This window comes from Amblyraja radiata, chromosome 2 (assembly GCF_010909765.2).
Source record: "Amblyraja radiata isolate CabotCenter1 chromosome 2, sAmbRad1.1.pri, whole genome shotgun sequence".
Taxonomy (NCBI): domain Eukaryota; kingdom Metazoa; phylum Chordata; class Chondrichthyes; order Rajiformes; family Rajidae; genus Amblyraja; species Amblyraja radiata.
Window position 1 is genome coordinate 4,519,367 of NC_045957.1, and position 26,880 is coordinate 4,546,246.

Consider the following 26,880-nt stretch of genomic DNA (forward strand, 5'->3'; position numbering starts at 1 on the left):
AAGGAGGGAAGATTTAATAGGGATCTGAGGGGTATCTTTTTTCACACTAAGGGGGTGGATGTATGGAACAAGCTGCTGGCGGAGGTACCAGAGGCAGGGACTATTGCAAGGTTTAAGAGACAATTGCACAGATACATGGTTAGGACAAGTTTGGAGGGATGTGGTGTAAACACAGGCAGGTGAGACTAGTGTAGATGGGACATGTTGGTGGGTGTGGGCAAGTTGGGGCAAAGAGCCTCTCTCCACACAATATCACCTTATATAAACCCTTCTATATATTGGTTCACCACAACAAGAACTATTTACTCGATAGTTGTAGCTCTCTGTGACCAGGATGGCCGGTGTCAGTAGTTGTCTCACAAGCTTTTACTCATCTCATTCCCTCCTTGAAAGAAATGGGTATAGAAGCAGTTTCTCAGCCTTTACCAATGATATTAGCATGTAGAACAGTACAGCACAGAAACAGGCCTTTCGGCCCATACGTCTGTGCCAAACACGATGACAGAATAAACTGATCTCATCAGCCTGTCGGTGATCCGTGTCTTTCCAATACTGGCAAACCGATTGCGAGAAAACCAGCACTTAAATAAAAAAACTTTTAGAGATACAGCGCGGAAACAAGCCCTTCGGCCCACGCCGGCCAGCGATCGCCCCGTACACTAGCACTATACCACACACTAGGGACAACTTACTTCTTTTTTTTAAACCATTGCCAATTAACCTACAAACCTGTACATCTTTGGAGTGTGGGAGGAAACCAGAGCAGCCGGTGAAAACCCACGCGGTCACAGGGAGAACGTGCAAACTCCGCACAAACAGCACTCATAGTCAGGGACGAACCAGAGTCTCTGGCGCTGTAAGGCAGCAACTCTACCGCTGCGCCACTGCGGCGCCTCAAGTTATACGCTTAATTTTTCTTTCTGCTGTTCTCAAAGCTGGAAATGCAAAGATTTATCTGAAGGCTGACTACCAACGTGAGATCAGTAACCCACTGCCAAGAGCTTCATCAGTTTGCAGTGTCAGTGGAGTTCCACCAAGGCAATCTGACATTTTGAAATGACAGGATTTCAATGCATGCCTGAAGTATGGCCCCACCTGTAACTATTAAAAATGACAAAATATGCTGCAAGTCCAAGGTTCAGACCCAAACACAATGCCTCTCCCCCTCTGCCCCACTTACTGCCACTTCCCAACATTGATTTGCGCAGGTGACATTCACTTGGGTAAAATAGGTCATCTCAGTTCTGCCCTTGGCCTCAACCACTCCTGACTTCAGCTTTCAAAACGATGATTAAATCCACTAAGTTGTTCCCATGACCTGTATTTTGACACCTTGGAACTAGCTATAAAGGGGAGGTTGCACAAACCTAGACAGTTCTCTCTGGACCATCCGAGGCTGAGTGGAAACCTGATAGATGAAAATAAAATGATGACAGGCATAGACAGGGTCATTAGTCAGAACCGTTTCCCCATGAGTAGAAATGTCAGAGACGAGAGGGCATAGCTTCCAGTTTGGAGGGGAGAAGTTAAACATGAGTGTGACATTATCCATGTGGTAGACAAAAGTGCTGGGGAAACTCAGCGGGTGCAGCAGCATCTATGGAGCGAAGGAAATAGGCAACGTTTCGGGCCGAAACCCTTCTTCAGACGTGTTGCCCATTAACAGATCACAGTTTACTATAATCAAATCTGCCTCTGTGCCTCAGTTTGTGATTATCCTTTGTGTCTCAAAGTTTAATATTAAAGTCAATCACACTATGGTGATTACTAGATGTGCCTAACTGTTGCAGTGTTATGTAATTCCATTTTGTTACTCATCATTAAATTCACTCTGGCTCCTTTCTCATCAGTTCTAAAGCACATTCATTTAAGAAGATGGCTGGGAAAACAATTGTTGCTTTGGCGTTGGTTTATTTCAAAGTCAGAATCCCTCAATGCGGCTATGTGATTTTAGCAACGTCTCTTTGATAACATAAACCCATGAATTAGGAGTGGGAGTAGGTTATTTGGCCCGTGAAGCCTGCTCCGCCAGTCATCATGATCTTGGCTAATCTTCTTCTGGGGAACGTGATGTACGTGTGTGTACTCCTCACTCCCTCTGCTCCACACTGTGAAATCCCTGCCTGGGTCCACTTGCCAAATGCAACACCTCACACTTATTTGAATGGCGCACCATTTGTCATTCCTAGACCCACTTGTCCCGCTGATTCCTTCTGCCAAATTCACACTTCCTCACACACTCGGCTTGCCTCAATCTCCTTGGACTCTCTTTACATCGCCTTGCCAGTTCCACCTCAGTTTCACCGAGTTTTATATTATCAGCAAACTCGTTAAAATCACCATTAGTCCCCTTCCCCAAATTGCTGATATAGATTGTGAATAGCTCAGGCCCAAGAACCAATTCCTACAGCAGCCCACGAGTCTGTCAACACACGGAAAATCAATCCCATTCATTGCTCTCGGTCTGCTAAATTATTCTCAACCCCAGATGTTCAGTACTCGTATTGCAGCTCCTCCAAAGCTCTACTGAGTATGAGAAGAATTTACTCAAAGAAAGGTACTTCTTATTTATGCTTATGTGCGTTTTTAAGTGTCAGTTTAGTGTAGAGATACAGAATGAAAACAGACCCTTCACACAAGTCTTTGCCGACCATTGATTATCCATGCACAGCACTTCAATGTTATCCCATTTTTGCATCCACTCCCTACACACTAGGGGCAATTTTACCAGAGGCCAATTAACCTACAAACCCGCAGGTCTTTGGGATGTGGGAGGAAACCGGAGGAGCCGGAGGAAACCCACTTGGGGAGAACGTGCAAACTCCACACCCGAGGTCAGGATCGAACCCCGGTCTCCGGTGCAGCAGCTCTACCAGCTGTGAACAGTGTCACCCTTATCAATGGCTATAATTGGTCAACAAAGTGTGGCCGTGAAGCAATATTGACCAGAAGGGTTCAAAGTGATTTTTGTTCTGAATTAGGCACAGAGGAACATTCCAATAGGAAGCGCTACCTCCAGATGAAATAAGTTGGGGCAGAATTTCAATAAGTAGCCCAATTCTTGATCACTTTTCAGTATATAGGCGTCTATGGGCCTCCGATTAGGGATGGGCTAAAGCCAAGCTGCGATACAGCCAGTTTGCCTGCCAACATTTACAATGCAAGCTGATGCAAGAGCAACCACTTGAAGAGTTGGCAGAGTGCACTGAACATGCCCCAGGGTAATGTCATGTCTTCAGAGCTGAAGAATGCAAAAGGAAGTTGGGAAGAGCATAAAAAAGACAAGTGGTTTTTAATTAGCAAAAGAAAAATACAAGGCAGATCCATTTTGTTGTCCATTGCTCACAGATCAAGTCGCCCCAAGCAGACTCAAGCACGTAATCAAAGTGGAAAAGCACTCATCAATCAAGCTCGGCCGGCAATCACAGGACTGGGTGTGAAGTGAACACAATGCACCAAATGTTAGCGGCTTTCATCAAAGTCAGGATCTGTCTAGCACTGGCGTGGCAATCTCTACTGGAAGAGTTGCGAACCCCTGTGCTATCACATACAAGGCAGGCATTTTCAGGGTTGGAAGGGCCATCTTGCACGGCTATGAAAATCAAGATCAAACATGTCAACTCAGACCAATTCCAAACTAAAATGAGAAGGCGATTTGGCTTCATGTTTCAATCAGACTGGGGAACAGATTACAGCTTTACACTTCCCACTTCCTCTGCCCATCCCCCCCCCTCCCCCTCCCTCCCTCCCACAACCTTCCAGATCACAACACCCAGAGACCAAATGAATGCTGATCATCTCTCAGGTCTCAGTTCCATTACATCACCCTCATATCATGCAAGATTACACGCTACATAGAATAGTACAGCACAGGAACAGGTCCTTCGGCCCACAATGTCCTTATTGAACATGGTGTCAGGTTAAATTAATCTGCCTGCACACGATCCATATCCCTCCATGCCCCGCATATCCAATGTGCCTATCCAAAAGCCTCTTAAACACCACGATTCAATCTGTATCCAGCATGCTCCAGGCACCCACCACACTCTGTAAAATACTTCCATAGAACAGCACAGTACAGGAACGGGCCAGTCGGCCCACAATGTTCGTGCCAAACATGACTCCAAGTTTAACTGCTCTCATCCGCCTGCACTGATCCATATCCCTCTTTTCCCTGTACTTCCACATGCCTACCAAACAGCCTCTTGAACACCACTATCATATTCGCCTCCATCACCACCACCCCTGCCAATGCATTCCAGGCCCCCGCCACTTGTCCATTAAACTTTCCCCCTCTCACCTTATTGCCATGCCCTCTAGCGTGTGATATTCCCACCCTGGGAGAAAGGTTCTGACTGTCTACCCTATCTAGGCCTCTCATCATTTTATATACATCTATCAAGTCTCCCCTCAACTTCTGACCTTCCAGAGAAAACAATCCAAGTTTATCCAACTTTATAGTTAATACCCTCTAATGCAGGCAGCAATCTGGTAAACCTCCTCTGCACCCCTCCCAAGCCTCCACATCTTCCCTGTAACGGGGTGACCAAAACTGCACACAAAACTCTTGGCCTAGCCAAAGTCCTATAGTGCTGCATCTTGACTTCCTCACTCTTATATTCAATGACCCCGGCAATGAAGGCAAGCATCCAAATGTCTTCTTTAACCACCCTATCTACTCGTGCTGCCACAAACTTGGACTCCAAGTTCTACACATCAATGCTGTTAAGGGTCTTGCTATTAACTGCCTACTTTCTCCTAACATTCCACCCAAAGTGCAACATCTCACACTTGCTTGCGTTTAACTCCATCTGCCATTTCTCTACCCATTTCTGCAGCTGATCTACACCTGCACGGTATCTTCTGAAAGCATTCTTCGCAGTCTGCAATGCCTCCAACAAATTAGGGCAAACAGCCAGAAGCTTTTTCCCCAGGGTGAAAAATCTAATACTAGAGGGCAGAGCATCTTTTCCCCACATCTGTCCTTTAAACTGTGCCTCTCTTACCTTACAGCTCTAGTATTTGACATTTCCACTCTGGGCATAAGGTTGTGGCAGTCTACACTATCTATGCCTCCCATAACTTTATATACTTCTATCAGGTTTCCACTCAACCTTCAATATTCGAGAAAATGATCCAAGTTTAGAACACACACCGGTACAGCACAAGAAGAATGTCTGTGCCGAACATGATGCCATCTTTAGACATCTTGGGTTCGGTAGGGGGCGCTGCACTGGCAGCAGCCTGTCGGCAGCGTGTCCGTCTTTTTTCAACTTTTTTTATTTTTTTAGTGTGTTTAAAAGTCTGTTTTTAATGTTTCTTTGTGTGTTAAGTGTGGGGGGTGAGGGGGAAACCGTTTCGGCCGCCTCTTCCATGGAGAGGCGACTTTTTCAGGTCGCCTCCCCCGTGGCCTAACAGCATGGATCGGCGCCAACTTTCCCGGAGACGCGCCCGGAGCTTCAGCGGCGGGCACAGCGTGGACTCTCGGCGCGGAGCGGGTGAGACCTCGCTGGAGGGGAGCGCTCCGTTACGCTGGCCCGCGGCAGCCGGCAGCCTGAAGCAGCGGTCTGCAGAACTCCAGCTGGTGCGGCGTCTACAGTCCGGGATCCCTCTTGGAGGACCCGGGGGGAAGAAGAAGCTTCCACCGCCAGCCCGCGGCCAACTTCTACCGCGGGTGCGGCATGGACTTATCATCTCCCCTGGAGGGGAGCTTCGACCGCCGGCCCTGCGGTCTGCGGTGCTTCCGGCTGCGGCACGGCAGGTACTTTAAAACTTTGACCGCCGGCCTGCGGCCTACACCAGCCTGAAGCCGCGGACTCTGGTTGGGAAGAGCCGATCCTGGACTCACCTTGACTTTGACTTTGTCCCTTACCATCTGGACGCCCGCAGCAACGGCTGTGGAGGGTGGAGGTCCCGACCACGGGGGGAAATGGAGGAGGACTGGCCAAGCTCTGTGCCTTCCACCACAGTGATGAATGCTGTGGTGGATGTTTGTGTAAAATTTTTATTGTGGTTGTGTTCTTTATTATTGTACCGCTGCTGGCAACCCAAATTCCACCGACCTTGGTTGTGTGGCAATTAAATTATTTCAAATTATTTCATCAGTCTGAAGAAGGGTCTCGAACCAAAACGTCGCCTATTCCTTCTCTCAATAGATGCAGTCTCACCCGCTGATTTTCACCAGCATTTCTTTTCTACCTATGATGCTAAGACTAACTTGTATCTACCTGCACGTGATCCATATCCCTCCACGCGCCTATCCAAAAAGCTCTTAAATGCCACTATTGGATCCGACTCAACCACCAACCTGGCAGTGCGTTCCAGGCACTCACCACCCTCCATGAAAAGAACTTGAGCCTCAAAATCTACTTTAAACGTTGCCCCATTCATCTCCTTTAAATTTTGCCCCTCTCACCTTAAAGCTAGGCCCTCTAATATTTGATTTTTCCACCCGGGGAAAGACTGGAGTTACAACAGGCAATGCCACAAAGCTCTCTCTCTCAAATCATTTATTAATAAAGCACAGGAACTAATGCATCAGTAAAAGGTTAATTGTGTTTCATTTCCCCAATGCTTTTGAGATCCTAAGAGTCCTTCTCTAAAAACCTTAATCCGTGTTATTGGTTTAATCAAGAAATCTTTGCACAAAATTAATAAAAGACCAAGCCAATGTTATTTTTGTTCTATCCCTTGTTTTTATCCACTGTCAAATCTATTGCTACATGGCATCCTTTCTTTTTGAAAGAGCAAAGATCTCAGTGTGATTGGTGGTGCGTTCGGTTCAGCTGCAAGATTTATTCACTGTTCTTTCACAAGAGAGGTGGAAACAAATTAAAGTGCAATGCATCTTTTTCATTTCTGCTGAAGTTAGAATTGCATTGCTAATCGTATTCATTTCAGTTCAACTTTGGAACATCAGTAAACAGCCAAGTGAACAAGGTATACAAAAATGCTGGAGAAACTCAGCGGGTGCAGCAGCATCTATGGAGCGAAGGAGATAGGCAACGTTTCGGGCCGAAACCTTTCGGTTTCGGCCCGAAACGTTGCCTATCTCCTTCGCTCCATAGATGCTGCTGCACCCGCTGAGTTTCTCCAGAATTTTTGTGTACCTTCGATTTTCCAGCATCTGCAGTTCCTTCTTAAAAACCAAGTGAACAAGATTGAAATCTATACTTTTAATTATTTGTCATTTGGATAGATATAGGGAATGTTAACAGTTTAACACTAACTGGGATAATAAAATAAATGTGCACAAAGTCGCCTTTTTCAAGCAGTGCATTTGTGAACAAAGTATTCTGGCATCTAATTAAGGATATTGAAGGACAGCCTGGAAAGTGGAATGAGATTTGGTAGCAACTATAGCTACAGTAAACTGACTTGTGTGGATAAAATCACAGGACAATGTGATAACACTTGTATTCAGAAACCAACTGTATTAAGAGCAACAGGAAAAGGCCATTTTGCTTGTGAACTTGTCTGACATTCAATGACTGATCTGGCTGCAAAATTAGTTTAGTTTAGCTTAGAGATACAGCACAGAAACAGGCCCTTCGGCCCACTGAGTCGGCGCCAACCAGCGATTCCCCCACACTGACACTATCCTACACACACTAGGGACAATTTTCAATTTTACCAAACCGATTAGCCTACAAACCTGTACATCTTTGGAGTGTGGGAGGAAACTGGAGCACCCAGGCAGTCACAGGGAGAACGTACAAATTCCGTACAGACAGCACCCCGGTGAGGTAGCAAATCTACCGCTGCGCCACCGTGCCGCCCATAATCCCACGTAAATTAACCAAAAATTGTTAGTCTCAAAATGATCAAAGAACCCCACATCAATTGTTGTTTATGGAAGAGTTACAAAACATATACCACTCTTTATATACAAGGCCTTTCCAACTTCAATGGCTCTTATTTTTAGACTGTACCCCCAGCCATATCACTAATAAATCTGTGAGGCCCTTCCAATCTAAAACAGAACAGCGTGGCAACAGGCCCTGTGACCCATCGTTTTTATGCCGAACATGATGTTAATCTCCACCACCATTGGTAGGAGGTTAGAGGCACCTGCCATTCTCTGTGTAGATAAACTTGCTCCGTACATCTACTTTAAACTCTGCCTCTCTCATCTTAAAGCTGTGCTCACTCAACATTTCTACCCTGGGACAAAGGTTCTGACTGTGTCCCTCCTGACTGTAGTCAAACTAAACTCTGCATCGCATCATTTTATACACTTATCAGGTCTCCCCTCAGCCTCCAATGCTTCAGAACAATCAAGGTTTATCCAACATCTCCTTATAGATAATACCTTTCAATCCAGCTATTCTGTGGTGGGTGCCCAGATCGGCCCATGGTCTCAAGGTCTGATCCACTAGGGTTTCATATACTATCTACACAATTTCCAGCCCCTTGCACCCTAATCCTCCACCGTTGGAAAATAAAACTATTCTGCCCAGCATTTATGCCCAGAGATCTTTGGACCTCCGCTGCTTGCAGCTTTAGACTGGTTAGCACATGACAAAAGCTTTTCATTGTACCTTGATAGAAACTCAAACTTTTCACCATTTGATAATGCTCTTTGCTATCCTTTATCCACCTTGAAGGAGACAACTCCAGGTTGAAATAGACTTGTCGAGGCTTTGGTCATTCAAGTCATCTATCGATTCCTCTTTGTAATTTAACATTTCAGTCTACTTAGCATTCTCAGCTACATGTCCTTTGCCTTCTTCAAATTTGGTCACATTCCCCTTCCATCCGGACACGAGTCGTGGCACAGAAACAGGCCCTTCGGCCCACATCATTCAGATTAAAATACGGGCAATAGCTGCAGCTCCAACGTTGATCATTGAAAGACACCTCCAGCCACATCCTGCTAATTTGATCCTGCTGGTCTGAAGAAGGGTCCCCAACCCCAAAACACCACCAGCCCATTCCCTCCACAGATGCTGCCTGACTCACAGAGTTCCTCCAGCACTTTGTGTTTTCCCTAGACTCCAGCGTCTGCAGTTCCTTGTGTCTGCTGATATGATCACCTGTCCATTTTCAGCCCTCGATGGCTCATGTGATTCTCTTGCAAGATTGAAACTCGTGTAATTTTCAATCTCAAAGGGAAACATAGAAAATAGAAAATAGGTGCAGGAGGCCATTTGGCTCCATCGAGCCAGCACCGCCTGCCAGAACCCTAATAAAATTAATTATCAATAATATCTATGGATATTCACCAATCTATGGATATTCACCAATCTACTACTTTAAAAAAGTCTGCTTTGAAGACATGCCAGAACTGACAGCCTGGATTTGTTTTTAAACTTGAGCTAAATTGGTTGTAGTTACGAAACACATGTGACTAGAATCAGTTTGTGCAATGGTGTAGTGATGGAATAACATAAACAGCTCTTGCGATGTTTCAGTTCTTATTTCAGCCTGCAACTCATGCTCTGCAGTTTACCCTCATTTTTCTAAATTGGTGGTTACGGAACTGATGAGCCTTTACACAGCTAGATCAACAAGGAAGTTCCTCTTCTGTGATAAATCAGCCAAGCCACACAAACCAGTTCAAAAGGGGTCTGTCTTTCTTTGTCACAAATATGTTACATCTTCAAACGATATTGTTGTACCAGTCAAATCGCCTTCCACCTTCTCTATGACCATTAGCCTGTGCCACACCAGCTACCTCCCATTTGCTTTAGGGCCAAAGGGAGTGTTCCTGTGGTGCACTGTTCTATTAAGAGACCCATCACAAAGCTCAATGCTGGATTACAAAAGGTTCACTCATTGACAATTGTGCAGCTTCTTTATGAAATACAAACACAGGGACCATTTAAGTTGCGTCTAAACGACATGAGTAATGTGCCCTTATCCCTAAATTGTTGCCGTGGCTTCTTCAGTCATTTCCTCCTGGACTCCAATCCTACTGGCCAACTGGGAACGAAGAGCACTGTATTTATTCTCTCAAGTGGTCCTGAAAAGGTCACTTATCTACATACCGTTGACTTGTCGAGTCCATCAACCAACCATCCAAATTGTCGTCTTACAATTTTGCACCATAAAAATAACTAGAGTAATGGATCCATGCCAACCTGTATTGAGCTCAACCAGGTGGTAATACTTCACACGAGCCTGCAAAGTGTGTGGGTGGGGGGGGCGGGGGGAGGGTTGTGGCAAGAATGGCTCATGGATAGAGGAGAAAGGATTCCAGTCTCAAGGTTCCACACCAATGGGCTTTCCTCTCTCTTTGCCTGGGTCTACTGCAGGCTAATTGGCAGAGATTGATTGCTGTGACCCCCATTGTGCTTGGCTAAGTGGTAGCACACACACACACGCACACACACGCGCGCACACACACGCACACACACGCACACACACACACACACACACACACACACACACACACACACACAAAGAGGACTTGTCCCACTCCAGACATCTTGAGATTCTAAAAGAGATTTACTGCAAATGATGGAAATCTGAAATGTTGTTGATACCAGTAGATATCAGCAGGTCAAGCAACAACTGTAGAGCAGGATGAGTTTCAGTCAATCAAGCAATATCTGTGGAGAGAAAAGAGCTTTTTCTTCTTGCGTATGGCGTGCACAGCCTAAAGTTGTTGGACAACTTGTACTATTTGATCTTATTTGATTGTGCACGCCGAGTTGATTGCATTCGTCGAAACAGGGCGGATCACATGAAGGTTGCAATCTTCCACCCCAAGAGAAAAGAGCTAACATTTCAGATCAACTACCTTTCAGCTGAACTGATGAAAGAGCATCAACTGAAGTGTTAACTCACTTTCTCTCTCCACAGATATTGCCAAACCTGCTGAGTATTTCACCACACTCTGCTTTATTTGAGGTGCAGGCTGACGAGTCCAATTTGGAAATACTGTGGGAGGCCTACGAGTCTTCTTTCAGTGAAAATAAGACGATGACATTGTATCGAGTAAAATATTAAACCGAGAGGAAGAAAGGAATGAAAGCACTTGACATTGATGTTAACGTTGAACTTGTTTCAGGATTATATTTCAGTAAAGGATGGGTGTAAAGTACCACACTTCTCTGAAGGTGGTTGTTATAAAAATGCACCCATGGGGAAACACCACAACTTGGATGGAAGGTTGAGTTCCAGATATTCTACCTCAGAGGTCAATGCTGGACCATCTTTTCTTCTGGCAAAGCAGAACACAAACTTAAAACATGCCAAGGACACGAAAATTGGGGGAGGGAGGTTGCAAGCAGAGGGAATTACTACAAAAGACAACAAACATAAATGCAGACAAAGCTGCAGAAAAAGTAAAGCAATGAAGCAACTTGAAGAGATGAAATACACTGGATGGAACTGGAGCAGCTCCATTATTGTTGATGGATGTGGACTGAAACCTGGATATCTAGACATTCAAAAATACATCACGCCAGGCTAGAAAAGGAAGTCGTTGGATAAAGCTGTATACAACAACAAAAAGACTACCTCCCCATTTCACCCCAACCAACTGTGAATAAGTTTCAATAGGTGATAATTACAGATTTCAGATTTGGGTTCGAATCATAAAAAATCATTTAAGCCCAGTACAGATTCATTAGTATTCTCAACCTCACAAACTGTGGTTCAGAGGAGATTTACAGTATTGAGACAACTTACACTGGGAAGGTTTAAGAATTACAAAGCACTTTCCATCAGTAAGTGCTTTCTATCTGTAAGCCTATTAGACCACGGAAACCAATGACGAGGTTCTTCAGCCGTTTTAGAATGCTCTCACAAAGTGTTGGCACCATCACAATAGAACAAATGGCTTCCAGTAGCTCGGGAAAAAGTCCTCACATTTTCTTGAGCTGATAAATTACTTTTGAAGGATGCATTGGGGTTGGGTGGATAACTGAAGCAGCTAATCTACAAGCTCCCAAGAATTGTTAATGACCAGCTTTTGTGATGTTGGCTAAAGGATATATATATATATATATATGAATCAGATCTGCAATGTTTAGTTTACAAATAGTAGGACATATTTAAAATCACGAGGCGAAGAGCTGGCAATGCTTGGCTTTGGCAAGGAGGAACTTTAAATCGGGATCATTTCCTCAGTTTTTTAATGCTGCATTTCTGATCTGAAATCATTTTATTCCACAAATAGTTCTCCCGTTCTGAAAATTAAGATTGCTCTGAGAAGCAAAAGAAAGAATAAATTGTCATTCAAGCCGCAATTTACATAAGATTCCAGCGGCAACACTGTGTTAATAGGAGCAAGACGCACCTTAGCGACCGACCCATTCTCCTCCACCGCTGGGGACTGAACATTGCTGTTGCTGTTGATGTTTGCCGATTCCACATTGTAGTCGCGAAAGCAGCAGAAGAACGAGCTGAAAAAGCTCCGACTCCTCTGCTTCTTCAAGCTGAGGCCGCTCTGAGAAACTGAAATGGAGAGAACAACATTCAGCTGAAGAAAAACAATGGCATTAATTCTAGTACAATTCTAGAGGCTGCTTATCCTTGCTATCGGTACCCTATTAAACATAACTCCTTTCCTTTGCACCGAAGCAGATTGGAGGGGAGGAGAAGAGTTGGTCTCCTTGTTAACAAAGCTTTCAAAATCATGCTGTGTAGGTAAAACTGCTCAGACCTGTTGGGTGAAAACGTTCAACCTGAGGAAGGATGAGATTAAGCTGGAGTACAGAAAAGATTCACCAGATTCACCAGCCAATAACAGAGGACAAGTTATAAGGAGACACTGGATGGACTGGGACAGTTTACTCTGGAAAGAGACTGAAGGGAGACCTTATAGAGATTTAGAAAAATCATGGGGGACATAGATAAGGCAGATCGTCTCCTTTTCCCAGCAAGGTAGATTTGTGGGGGGGGGGGGGAGTCTAAAACTAGTGGGCATAGGGGAAAGAGGGAGCTGAGGGACAAGTCTTTCACACAGAAGGCGATAGAGAACGAGCTGCCAGAGGAAGCAGTAGAGGTGGGTGCAATCACACTGCTTTAAAGACAATTGGACATGTTCATGGGCAGGAAGGTTGAGAGGAATATGGGCAGAATACAGGCAATAAGGACTAGTTCAAGAAGGCACCTTGGTTGGCATGGATATGATGGGCCAACGAGCCTGTTTCCATGCTGCGTAACTCTCGTCTCAGAAATACACGCAAGGTCATGAGCTAGAAGTAAATCATTGTGGATGCATTGGGGCCAAGGGTTGATGGGAGTGAGAAACTAAAACAAGCGAGTGCATGATCTGTGCATTCAATACAATACGTATTGATTGATTGTTACAGGCAACTTAGATTGGTCCAAGTGAAGAAATCGTGCAACAAGTAAACAACAAACATAAGGCCATTCCGTCATCAGTTATTTTCTCTTTTGCAGCTACCCAATTAATCCCATTCCCTGCTCCTGCACATTCCCCCAAAATGCATTCATTTCCTTCTGAAATGTACTGAGCCTGCCATGGCCACTTGCAGTCAACACATTCTAGATCATAATAACCTGTTCAGGGCTTCCTGTTCTGCCAAGTCTATATTCCCTGGTTTATAATCCTTTTTTCCACTGGAAACAAGGACTGCATATTTACTCATTCAAAATCCTTCATAGTTTTGAATACATATTAATTTTGTCTCTCTTGTGCCTCCATTTTAACTTTCTCTTTAACCATGTCCAGCCTGTAAGGAACAACCATAATGGCTCCAGTGCTTCTAGATGACACAAGACCTGTATTCTTGAAGTGGTTACTGGAGAGTGGAATGAGAATCCATTTTATCCCAAAACTGACCTTGTCCAAATGCACATTAAAGTCACAAGTGTTTCATCACAGTGAGCTGCCAAAGAATGTTGCAGGAAAGAACTGCAGGTGCTGGATTAGATTGAAGGTAGACACAAAATGCTGGAGTAACTCAGAGGGACAGGCAGCATCTCTGGAGAAAGGGAATGGGTGATGTTTCTTCAGACTGTTGAATGTTTTACATCCTCAATGCCACTAACCAAAACCATACATTTCCCTTGACCATCATGGCACAATCCAGACTGTTGACCGACTAAACTCAAAGCATACTCAAATCTGCAGCATGGCTGCGCATTGGTGGAGTTGTTGCCTTTCAGCGCCAGTGACCCGGGTTCGATTCTGACTACGGGTGCCGTCAGTACAGAGCTTGTACTTTCTTCCCGTGGCCTGCATGGGCTTTCTCCAGGTGCTCTGGTTTCCTACCACACTCCAAAGATGTACAGGTTTGTAGGCTAATTGGCTTGGTAAAATTGGAAATTGTCGCTAGTATGTGTAGGATAGTGTTAGTGTAAGGGGATCGCTGGTCAGTGCGGACCTGATGCCTGTTTCCACTCTATCTCACAAATTTGGTGCTTATTCTCCACAAAACCTCCTTGAGCCATCTCACCTGAGCAGCATATCCCCCTGGTAGACAAAAATGCTGCAGAAACTCAGCGGGTGAGGCAGAGCTATGGAGCGAAGGAAATAGGTGACGTTTCGGGTCGAGACCCATCTTCAGACATATCTCACTATTCCATTCTAACTGGTGATAATACCCAGTTCCTTTGAAAGTCATGTCATGCAACTGTTGGACTGGAATCATCAGTCCATGGATAAAGAAATTGCTTCTGAATTTCAAGTGGTATATCTTGGTGACCATCTTGTACTAATGACTACCTTACTATAGGATTAGCATCTTTGCACCTACTTTGATAAAGGTTTGTTTATGCACATTATCTCCCAGCTTTCCAGGACGTAGAGAAAATAGCTCTTTTTCAATCTTTATACGCAAGCGTAGTTACAGAACTGTTTGTTCTTACATATTCGCCAGTGCCTCAACGTCCTTTTCACCAGAACAGTCAGATCAAATTTCTGTACAACGTTCAGAGTGCAGATAAAAATAGACACACTCGATACTTCCTCAAATCAATTGTGGTACACCATTCCAATAGAGACTAAATGTAGTTCATAAAATTATCCCTAAGCCATTTGCAAGTGGAGCGTTAACGTCATTAGGATGACCATAACTCCTTTCCTTTGCACCGAAGCAGATTGGAGGGGAGGAGAAGAGTTGACCATTATCTCAAAATTCATTACTGTTTGTACCACACAGTCGAAGTACCCTGACAGAGATTCGGGCAAGATGCAGCTTGCTTCTATCCACTGAAAACTTCATAGTCAGTGCAATAACTCATGGTCCACCAGGCACCAGAGATCTCACGCTCCTGTACATTTCCCAGTCATGAGGTATCCACGGCAGATACCTCCAATATTATGTTTGCCTTCAAAGTGTGATTCGCACTCATTGCTGCGATAAATAGAAGCACATGCCAGCGATGGTTTCCAATGTAGCAGTTTCAGATCCTCAAAAGCAAAACACTGCAGATGTTGTATATCTGCTGGAGATATTGCTCAGGCTGCTTCTCTTCAAATGTTCATTCCATTTCCTTTGCAAATGCTGACTGACCCTTTCAATTTTTATTTTAGAAACCAAGAACTGCAGATTCTATTTATACACAAAAGGACACAAAGTGCTGGAGTAACTCAACTGGTCAGTTAACATCTTTGGGTGACATTTTGGGTCGAGATCCTTCTTCAGACTGATTGTGGGTGGGGGGGGGGGGGGGGGCGAGGTAGAAAGCTGGGGGAAAAAAGATGAAAAAGCCCCTTTCCAGCCTTCTTCTCTCCCCCCCCCCCCCCCTCCCACTCCCCCTGCAATCAGTCTGGAAAAGGGTCTCGGCCCAAACGTCACCTCTCCATGTTCTCCAGAGATGCTGCCTGACCTGCTGAGTTACTCCAGCACTTTGTGTCCTTATCATTTTGTTTTTGTTTCATTTCAAGATGTAGATCTCTAACTTTGTGCTGTGGGAAAAAGCAACAAGCGCAGGCAAGGTGCACAGAATGAGAGTAAGTTTGTAAATGGATAGATTTAGGTTTGCTTTGCTTGCTTTGGTTGAGGGTACCATTATCACCACAGCACCCGAGAACAACTGTGGTATTCTTTCATGGCACATTGAGGACTGAATGACGTATAATATGTTCAGGTCACCAGTGAAGACCTGCAGACTGGCTGACTGCCATCCAAGATCAATAAATGGCAAAGAAACACTCAATCAGCAGAAGGGAAGGGGAAATGCTTTCAAAGACTCACTTGATTAAGAGCCGAGAAGTTAAACCAGCAGTCCTATTTATAAATTGGTTGCATATTTCAAAAAGCTCCAGAAGCATTGATCTAACTTCAGAGGCTCATGCAGTAAAATTCACACATTATAAAATCTTGTTGTTTTCATTTACTTCAGAATATATTTAACCATTTGCTTGATCTCGAGTGATTCACTTCTAACAATTTGGCACATTATCTTGGAGAGCACATCATGACAAAGCTATATTGAGGACATGTCCTTTCATTTAAAAAAAAAAGTCCATTGCAAAGAGATGTTGCTGAATTCTGGCCTAGAACATGTGAAAATGTGAATGGATTAATTGGTGCAACCCTAGTCTCCTAACGCGTTTACAACCGCCGTGGTTATTGAGGCAATCTACAGCACATATTCGCTGCATACTGAGAACAACCGTTTTCAATATCACGCCGAACTACACACAAGATTGGTGCCGCAGAAGTCACGGTCATCATTTCTAGGAGCAGAATTGGCCCATCAAGTCTACTTTGCCATTCAATCATGGCTGATCTATCTTTCCGTCTCAACCCCATTCTCCTGCCTTCTACCCATATCCCCCGACACCCTTACTAATCAAGAATCTGTCAATCTATACCTTTAAAGTATCCATTGGCTTGGCCTCAACAGTCTTTTGTGGCAATGAACTACACAGATTTGCCACCCTCTGACTAAAAAGAATTCCTCCACATCTCCTTTCTAAAGGTAAGTCCTTTAGATCTGAGGCTGTGGCCTCTGGTCCTACACTCTCCCGCTGGTGGAAACATCAATGTCAATTTGCATCATTAGGTCATTTCTTGTCCAGCCACAACCATTGACCCATCTTGGAAGTTCAACAAGGGAGGTTCTCCGCCCTCTATGACCTTTCTTGGACAAATGGGGTGCTGTAAAGGACTACCCAGTGATGAACAGTACAAACACTGAATTTTAAGTGTCACCTCCAGACAACCTCCCTCTTCCCTGTGACGCCCCTCACCATGGCGGGCACCCATTTCTCCCACCCTCCTGCACCTTCTTACACTGATCTCCCATCCCAGAGATCCAAATTTCCTTTTTATCGTCCATCAACCCCTCCCACCTGTCATTTTCCCTCTGTACTTACATTTCACTCCTCGTCTCTCCTTCTCCGACACCCTTTTTCTCCTTTTCACCTCCCGTCTTTGTCACTTACCCCGCCCATCTACCAATCAAACCCCACTCGCCTTATTCCACATATCACTGGCCAAACTTTGCCCCACAACTACCTCGCTTTTCCAGCTTTCTCCCACCTACTACTATAACTCTGAAGGGACACGACCCAAAACATTGTCTGTCCATTCCCCCCATAGATGTCGCTTGACCCGCTGAGTTCCTCCAGCAATTTGTGCTTTGCTTTTAAATGTAATAATGATGATCTTTGTATCCCAGTTGCTTCTGAATCCAGTTCGCAGCAGTAATCAAAACAGGTCCTACTGGTATGTACGCTTTTCAAACTAAAATATGTGTTTGGCTTAATCATATACGGAATATTTAGGAGACATTTTGCCCCAATATGTCCATGCTCAGGCATGCATTCGATCCAATCCTCCTCCGTCGGTTTACCGTCACATATTCTTCCATTTCATTTCCATAATGGTTAACCATCTTCCTCAGCTAGGATCCCCATCTCTATTGCTCCTAGTAGCAAATGGCAAGAGTAGGCTTGAAAAGGTGGTGTTGTGGACAATGAAGTAGATTTTCAAAGTCTACAGAGAGATTTAGGCCATTTGGAAGAGTGGGCTGAAAGATGGCAGATGGAGTTTTAATGCTGATAAGTGTGAGATGCTACATCTTTTTTTTTTTTTTTTTTTCTTTCAAAAAATGTATTCAATTATTTAAAATAATATTTACATTACAATAAAACAAGCCAGAACCCACCACCATAATACAATACAAACATGTATCCATAATAAACTACTATACAACTATGATACAATCCTTATTGAGGATACATTCAACACCCTGCGGAGCCCAGCAGTCCCGGAACTCCCTCAGGGTGCCCGTAGACAGAGCATATTCCCTTTCTAATCCCACCCGGGCACGGACGTAACCCCGGAAAAGGGGCAGGCAGCTGGCTCGGGTAGAGCCCTCCACCGTCTGGCGCCGTGACTCGCGGATGGCCAGCTTGGCCAGACCCAGGAGCAACCCAACCAGGACATCTTCAGCCCTACCCTCTCCCCTACGCACAGGGTGTCCAAAGATGAGGATGGTGGGTGAGAAATGCAGCCAGAAGGCAAGGAGCAGCCCCTTTAGATATTCAAACAGTGGCTGCTAGATGCTACATCTTGGCAGGACAAATCAAAATAGGACGTACATGGTAAATGGTAGCGAATTGAGGAATGCAGTTGAACAGAGGGATCTAGGAATAACTGTGGATAGTTCCCTGAAGGTGGAATCTCATGTAGATAGGGTGGTAAAGAAAGGTTTTGGTGTGCTGGCCTTTAAAAATCAGAGCATTGAGTATGGAAGTTGGGATGTAATGTTAAAATTGTACAAGGCATTGGTGAGGCCAATTCTGGAGTATGGTGTACAATTTTGGTCGCCAAATTATAGGAAAGATGTCAACAAAATAGAGAGAGTACAGGGGAGATTTACTAGAATATTGCCTGGGTTTCAGCAGCTAAGTTACAGAGAAAGGTTGAACAAGATAGGTCTTTATTCTTTGGAGCACAGAAGGTTAAGGGGGGACTTGATAGAGGTCTTTAAAATGATGAGAGGGGTAAACAGAGTTGATGTGGATAAGCTTTTTCCATTGAGAGTAGGGAAGATTCAAACAAGAGGACATGACTTGAGAATTAAGAGACAGAAGTTTAGGGGCAACATGAGGGGGAACTTCTTTACTCAGAAAGTGGTAGCTGTGTGGAATGAGCTTCCAGTGGAAGTGGTGGAGGCAGGTTCGATTTTATCATTTAAAAAGAAATTGGATAGGTATATGGACGGGAAAGGATTGGAGGGTTATGGTCTGAGTGCAGGTAGATGGGACTAGGGGTGAATAAGTGTTCGGCACGGAGGAGAAGGGCCGAGATGGCCTGTTTACGTGCTGTAATTGTTATATGGTTATAAGGCATGCGTGTAAGATTTACACGCTTATCTTTCTGTTTTCAGTGAATCATGGCTGCTACTTACATCTTTGATTTTACATGAAAGACATCGATTTAGTGGAAGCATAATCTAAAAGGAAAATAATCACGAAATAGAAAGCACAACATTTAGTACTGGAGCATGACGACTCTCTGCATGGTGGTCCCAAAAGAGGATCTACTATCATCCAATCCAATACAATCTCCCAACTCTTAAACTTATGCTCCATTAAGCTGCACTCTGGTATTTATTTGTCTCTCTGCTCTGCCTGTTGTTTCATATTTGGCTTGATTGTTTTCACATATAGTATTATCTGATTGAATTGGATTAGCATGCAAATAAATATAATTCATTGTATCTTAGTACACGTGACAATAATAAACCAATACCAAATGTTTAAAGAACAGAAGGAACCGCAAGCAGTGCTTTGGAAAAAGCGACAAAATTTACCCATAAAAGATTCTTGATTAGTAAGGGTGTCTGGGGTTATGTGAAGAAGGTAAGAGAATGGGGCAGTGAGGGAATGATATGTCAGCCGTTTGTTGAATGGCAGAATAGTCTTGATGGGCCAAATGGTCTAATTCTGCTCCTATAACTTATGTACTTATTAACTACAGATGTTGGAATCTTGAGTAAAACATAAAGTGCTGGAATAACTCAGCAGGTACTTTAGGAGAAGATGAACCCTGTCCCCTGTCTCCATCAATGGTGCAGTTTACCAGGGAGTACAAGTACTTTGGAGTGTACCTGGACAGTAAACTGGACTGGTCCAGGAACGCTGAGGCCCTGTGCAAGAAGGGACGGAGCCGGCTGTACTTTTGAGAAGGCTCCGCTCCTTCAACGTCTGCAGTAAGATGCTGCAGATGTTCTACCAATCGGTGGTAGCCGGTGCCATCTTCTTCGCTGCTGTGTGCTGGGGCAGCAGGGCGAAGGCTGCAGACGCCAACAGGATTAACAAGCTCATCAGGAAGGCTGGCTCCATCCTGGGGGTGGAGTTGGATTCATGGGAGGTGGTCTTGGAGGAGAGGATGCTCCTCAAACTGCGGAGCATCTTGGACAATACATCCCACACCCTCCATGACACACTGGTCAACCTGAGGAGCACCTTCTGCAACAGACTGGCTCCACCAAGATGCACAACAGAATGCCACAGGAGTTCCTTCTTCCTTGTGGCTATCAAACTGTACAACTCCTCCCCCTTCTGTCGTGGGGTAGACTTAATTCCGCTCCACAGACTCGAGCTCAGAAATCCAAGCTAACAAACTAGTGCATCATGCAGAAGGAAGTTCTCTTTCTTGTTGCCTTTCAGATAAAACACCACATTTAACTCCTTCAGGGTTACACAAGGGATCCAAAGCACTGCTTAGAGAGAAATAAGGAGATCCTTATGCATCCTGTCCATCATTTAGCACCAAACACTTCACTGCAAACTGATTAGATGACACTATCACACTGCTCTTCTAAGAGCTTGCTGTATATAAGTTAGGTCTACGTTTGAAGGCGGCTCCAGACCCAAAATGTCACCGATCCATTTTCCTCCACAGATGCTGCCTGACCCGCTGGGTTATTGCGTTTCATCTTGGCATCATGCTTGGTCACAGACACTGTGGGCCGAAGGGCACACGTTCCCATGCTGTGCTATGTTGTGCAATGCATCTGCACGAAATACATCACGTGTTTTTTCACCCCTTCTCATCAGGTGATTAAATCATGAGATTAGTTTATCTTTACCAAGATGAACTAATGTTACCTCATGGTAGACACAATCTCATCTCATGGTAGACACAAAATGCTGGAGTAACTCAGCGGGTGAGGCAGCATCTCTGGAGGGAAGGAATGGGCGACGTTTCGGGTCGAGACCCTTCTTCAGACAGGAGATAGTTAAAAGCGGGAGAGCATGCAACGTACAAGATTTGGGGAGACTCTCAGTGGGTTGTGGGGCTGGAAATCATCCAGGCTGCCGGGTGAAATTATCATGAGATTGGAATGAGTTCTCCAAGAAGTGAAACCCATTGTTACAGATTACAGTGCATTCTACAGAGGCTGCTACAGTCATCTGAAATAGTCCCATTTCTAAAGTACATTGAGATCGTGGCGGGGGAGGGGGGAGATATGGTCTTCAAACTGTATGACCAAACTTGATTTAATACCGAGGTTGAAATTAAAAATCTGCATAACATCTATGAACAGCGGCACTTGAGAACAATGAATTAGATGACATATGATCAGCACAATAGAAATGAGTGGTGTGAAAATACATGCTTGTTATTGTTGTAACCTACTTTGGTTATCAACAAGTCTGCCACTTTCCCTCAGGCATTCTCACCCTGTTGCTTTTATATAACTACAGAAGTGTACTGGCGTTAATTTAGTATTGTCATGTACTGAGATACATCAAAGCTTTTGTTTTCAGATAATACTCGGCATGAATACAATCAAACCATACACAAATACAACATGTAGAGCAAAGAGGAAAAATACCAGAGTGCACAAGATAGTATTCAGCATTGTACTCTTACAGTTCCAGGAAAAAAGGACAATGTCCACAATGAGATAGGTTGGAGGATTGGGACTCCACCCTCACTGTGGGAGAATCGTTCAGAATGGCGCAGCGGTCGAGCTACTGCCTTACAGCGCCGGAGAACCAGGTTCGATCCTGACTACGGGTGCTGTCTGTACGGAGTTTGTACGTTCGGCGTGGCCTTGGTGGGCCGAAGGGCCCATTTCCATTCAAATCTAAAAGTCTAGTCACTTGGCTGTTTAGGACGGGGTGCAGTTGGAGGCAGGGAACTACAGTGCTTCGGGTACCACAATTCCAACTGCATCCACAGCATGCACTGCAACACTACTTGCGCCTGCCCTGGTCTGTCTGCCCTCTTCTTAAATCTCGCTGCGTTTGGATGCCGCAGACAAGGCCAGTGTTTGCAGCCCGTCCCTGACTTTGCACTCGGCTTACAAGGTCATTCCCAAGGGCAGTTAAGAATCAACTGACATTGCTATCAATCGGAAGTCATCTAAAGCCCATATAAAGGGCAGATAAGACAAGAGATTAGCAAAGCTGTTGCTTTTTGGAGTTTTCAGTTTTGATTAACTAAACACGGTCGGATACCCACGTCTCTTGCTTGTTAGTTTGACTCATTAATCCGGCGAAATGTCCACAGATCATACTGTGTTGCTTGTGCATGTGCGTACATACCTGTGGGTGTGCATGCCTGCGTGCGTGGATGCCTGTGTATGTGCGCACGATGCCCGTATCTTCATCTTGCTGTACTTTATTTGCACCAGGATGGTAAACTGCTGCTTCAAAAGCTGTTCGACATTCTACGCTACAACTCGGCACCCTCAGAGTATCCAGTTATCCTCATTGAGTGATACAGCGTGGAAACAGGCCCTTCGGCACAACTTGCCCACACTGGCCAACGTGTCCCAGCTACACTAGTCCAATCTACCCACGTTGGGTCCGTTTCCCTCCAAACCGTTCCTATCCATGTACCTGTCTAACTGTTTCTTTAAGGTGGACACAAAATGCTGGAGTCACTCAGTGGAACAGGCGCGATGGGCGGCGCGACTCACTTCGCAGCGGCCTCTGCAGTCCGTCTGTCTTTTTATTATTTTTTGTCTTGTTTCAATGTAGTTTTTATTTTTTTTGACGGGGTATGTGTGTGTGTGTGTGTGCGTGTGTGTGCGTGTGTGTGTGTGTGTGTGTGCGGGGGGGGGGGGGGGGGGGGACTTTTAAAATCTTTCCCCTGCACAGAGAACCCAACCTTTTCCTTGTCGGGTCTCCGTTGTCATTGGGGCTGTGCAACGTGGAGCGGCCTCCAGCAGGAACGACCTAGGGCTCCAGTCGCGGAGCTGCGGACTTTACTCACCATCATGGAGCTGGCCGAGTTCGGAGCGGGAGAAGCGGTGGTGGCGCGCTGCTGCGACCTGACCCCGGAGATTCGGAGGCTTACCGCAGGTCTGGTAGACAGTAATACCGGGAGCCCACGGGTCCCTGCTGGGAGACCGCTTTTCGGGGCTTCCGCAACGGCGACTTCTCCCGCCCGAGTTGCGGGGTTGAAGATTACCTGGAGCGGGGCCTTACATCACCGGCCCGCGCAGTTTGGAATGGCTGCGGGACTTTGCTAGCGCCCGCCGGGGGCTCCAACAACAAGACCCGGAGCGTGGCCTTGCACCACCCGATGCGGCGTTAATGGCCGCGGGACAATTGCCATCGCCCGCCGGGGGCTTTGACTCTGACATCGGGAGGGGAATGGGGAGTGCAGGGGAGAGATACTTTTTGCCTTCCATCACAGCGAGGAGGAGATGCGCTGTGATGGATGTCTGTGTAAATTGTGTTGTGTCTTGGGTCTTTTTCTTGTGTGTATGACTGCAGAAACAACATTTCATTTGAACCTCAATGAGGTTCAAATGACAAATAAAATTGTATTGTATTGTATTGTGGAACAGGCAGCATCTCTGGAGAGAAGGAATGGGTGACGTTTAGGGGTCGAGACCCTTCTTCAGACTGTTTCTTTACATTGGGATAGCCCCTGCCTCAACTACCTCCTCTGAGAGCTTCCTCTGGCAACATACACCCACCACCCTTTGTGTGAAAAAGTTACCCCTCGGATTCCTATTAAATCTTTTCCACTTCACCTTAAACCTATGTCCTCCGCTCCTCGATTCACCTACTCTGAGCAAGAGACTCTGTGCATCGACCGGATCTCACTCCCAAAACAGAGCGGTAGAAAAGCACAGCCCGTGAAAACAAACCAGTTTAATGATCAGGATTGACAAACACACTTTGCATTCAGAGACTTGCACAGCGTTTGACCAATGGTTGTGATGTGTCATACACTTAACATTGAATAAATCTACCTGATCATCCATTGTTTGTTGTTGAATAGTAACGTGGTGCCTCGCTCGGTAAGTACTCAGGATACACTTCTTGGAATTACAGTATTAATGAACCCCATGCTAAAAGGGGTTTATTGGTGCATTATAATTATAGAAACCAGCATCTGCAGTTCCTTGTTTCTACTGGTGCGGGTGGAAATTGCAGAGGCTTCAAAGGCAGCTGAGATGCCATTTCAAGAGGCAGAAAGACGTGCATTTTTAAGAGACAAAGTGTGGAGAATAGAAGCAAAACCACACATGTTTCAACACCATTCATCACAGATGTATCAGCAACATGTTTACTGATCGGTATGGACGAGTTGGGCACAACGGCTTGTTTTTGTGCTGTATAACTCTATGACTAGGTAGTTATACAGACAATTTGTACAAGTACTTGTCAACAGTATTGGCCACATAATTGGTTTTAGTGAGGTTGGTTGACAAAGAACTAGCTTTCGAATAGTGCCACGAGATATTTTATACCTCGGAATGCAGTCTGGATGCAGGCCCTGTTTAATACATACCTAAAAAGATAGTTGACAAAACTGTGCTGCATTCCTTCAATGCTACATCGTGAGTTTTTGAGCATCATTTTTAGATTGGAACTTTAATCGGTAAGCTTTCTCACCCAGAGACACAAGTTTTACAGTTTTACCATCTCCCTGGCAGCATGCAACTTTGGAATGCTCAGAAAGAGGTACTTTCTTCAAATCTGGAGTTTCTACGCAATGGGCGTAACGTTCCACTGAGTCCATAAGCGGCCACTATCTCCAATTGCCCACAAAGTCACAAGTGAAAGGGGCAAAGTTTAAAGGAGATGTGGAGGGAAAGTATGAGCAGAGAGTGCCTGAAAAGTACTGAAAGCAGACATGACAGCAACATTGATGATAGCCACCTAGATGTAGGTATGTTGCAAAGCCTACCTGAAGCGTCGCTGAAAATCTGTCGCTGCGGGTGTGCGCGATTTTGGCGCCGTTTAGAGGGGGGCGGGTTTAAAACGCGATTTTCTCTAGGCTGTTCAAATCGAAGATGTTCAGCCTAGTTAATTATTAACGAAAAATCGCTGGAAGACCCCGTCGCAAAAGCTATTATTAGTTTTAAAGGCCTCGTATAATAGTTATAGTAGTTTAAAAATCAATCTCTAAACCTGACCACCGGCAGCTGTCAGGGTCTCATAGAGCAAATAACTGAAGGTATGCTGCTTATTTTTTACATTAAAAAGGGCTTCTTAAGATCCTTTTATACAAAGTTTAATATTGCGAGTAGCTCATTTTGGGCCCATTATATCCCGCAGTATTTTTCTGGGCATTTGGGGGCACAAATCCACCGCAATGTGAACGTTCCAAACCAGCGCGTTCACAGGATCCCACTAGAAAGCTGATTTTAAATGGACTATAATTTACAGCAATTGAACACTAAATTCCTTCCATTTGGCCTATAAATTAATGTAAATGAGATTTAAAAATCATGTTTTATTGTGAATTATTTATGAATATTATTTGGACACTTAGGCTATTTAAAAATGTTAATCATTTATTAAGAAATGGATAGATGTTTATATCTAGTAATTGAAGTTTGAAATTAGCTACACTTGGGTAACTAACTAATTATATGATTTAATTTCAGGTCATCCAAGTAAGATTATTTTATATTTGTTTCAGAATGGTTCAATCTACGATAACTGAAAATTTCATTCAGTTCTCTTAATTTTTAAGAAGGTTATGGGCTTTTGACTGCACACGATCACAGCTTTTTTGTTATGTCCATAGAAAATCAATAGGGAACAAGATGCTAATTTCCGAGTATGAAAATGGCCATAACATTTTAAATACTTGAGATATGAAAGTGAAGTAGGTGTCAAATTAAACTTATTTTTATGCTTTATCTGATGGGATAAATTACAGACTTGATTTTTTAAATCTCAAAATTTTGTAACATTGCTACTAGATGTGCTGGGAATGGAGGGATATTGATTATGTGCAGGCATCATGTTTGGCACAAGGAGGACCTGTTCTTGGACTGTACTGCTCCATATTGAAAGAGATCTGCAGAGTGAAGCAGCGGCTGGCACCTGCAGCTCTGAACAAAGGAACTTGGAACAATGAGGTGTGCTGGTTTATTCCGAGCTGACTTGAAGGACATGCATTGTTACGATCCTCGTGGAACCACTCCCCCCAAGCCATGTCATTCTCCGCATTCGTTTTGATAGTGCAGGGCAGATATGGATGACCTAATTTTCCCAGGTTTCCAAAAGGCTTTTGTTTCAGCGTCCCAGAATTTTTCCAGATGCCAGGGAGGAAATGGCTCCACACAGCAAAGACAAGGCCACTTCCTCCCCTGGTAATGCAGATTGACTAACATTTTCCACGCAAGCTAAAACAGGCCGGTGGAAAAATTACACTTACTGTTTGAAGAATGTGCAAGCCAGGTCACAAAACAATAATGGATCTTTGAGACCATCCACTCAAGAGCTTACATTAGCAGAACTCCAGTCTAGACTTTAGCGCTGAACACTGTGACTCAGAGGCAAGGTGATCTTAGCCGCAGATCCCAGCATGGGATTAAACAAGGTAGACTTGATAGAGCTGGATTTTCTGCTTCTTTGCTGGAATAGGCCAATACTAAATTAAAATATTAGTTGTTTGTTTTGTTTAAAGTAAAAGGTTAACTTTCAAACAGAAAAGGACAGCACAGGAACGGGTCATTCCATCCACAATGTCACAACCCTCTCCATACTGTTCCAGAATAAGATCCGTTGCA

At 44.6% G+C, this 26,880-nt stretch overlaps 1 protein-coding gene across 4 annotated transcripts in view; it reads right to left on the reverse strand.

Moving 5' to 3' along the window:
• The window catches only part of ctdspl (CTD small phosphatase like), a 197,405-nt gene that overhangs the window by 61,363 nt on the left and 109,162 nt on the right, over positions 1-26,880 (reverse strand). For all 4 annotated transcript variants that reach the window (XM_033040824.1, XM_033040834.1, XM_033040853.1 and 1 more), the window contains exon 2: positions 12,248-12,405. In XM_033040824.1, the coding sequence (XP_032896715.1) occupies positions 12,248-12,405 (158 nt within the window). The remainder of the gene's footprint in view (positions 1-12,247; positions 12,406-26,880) is intronic.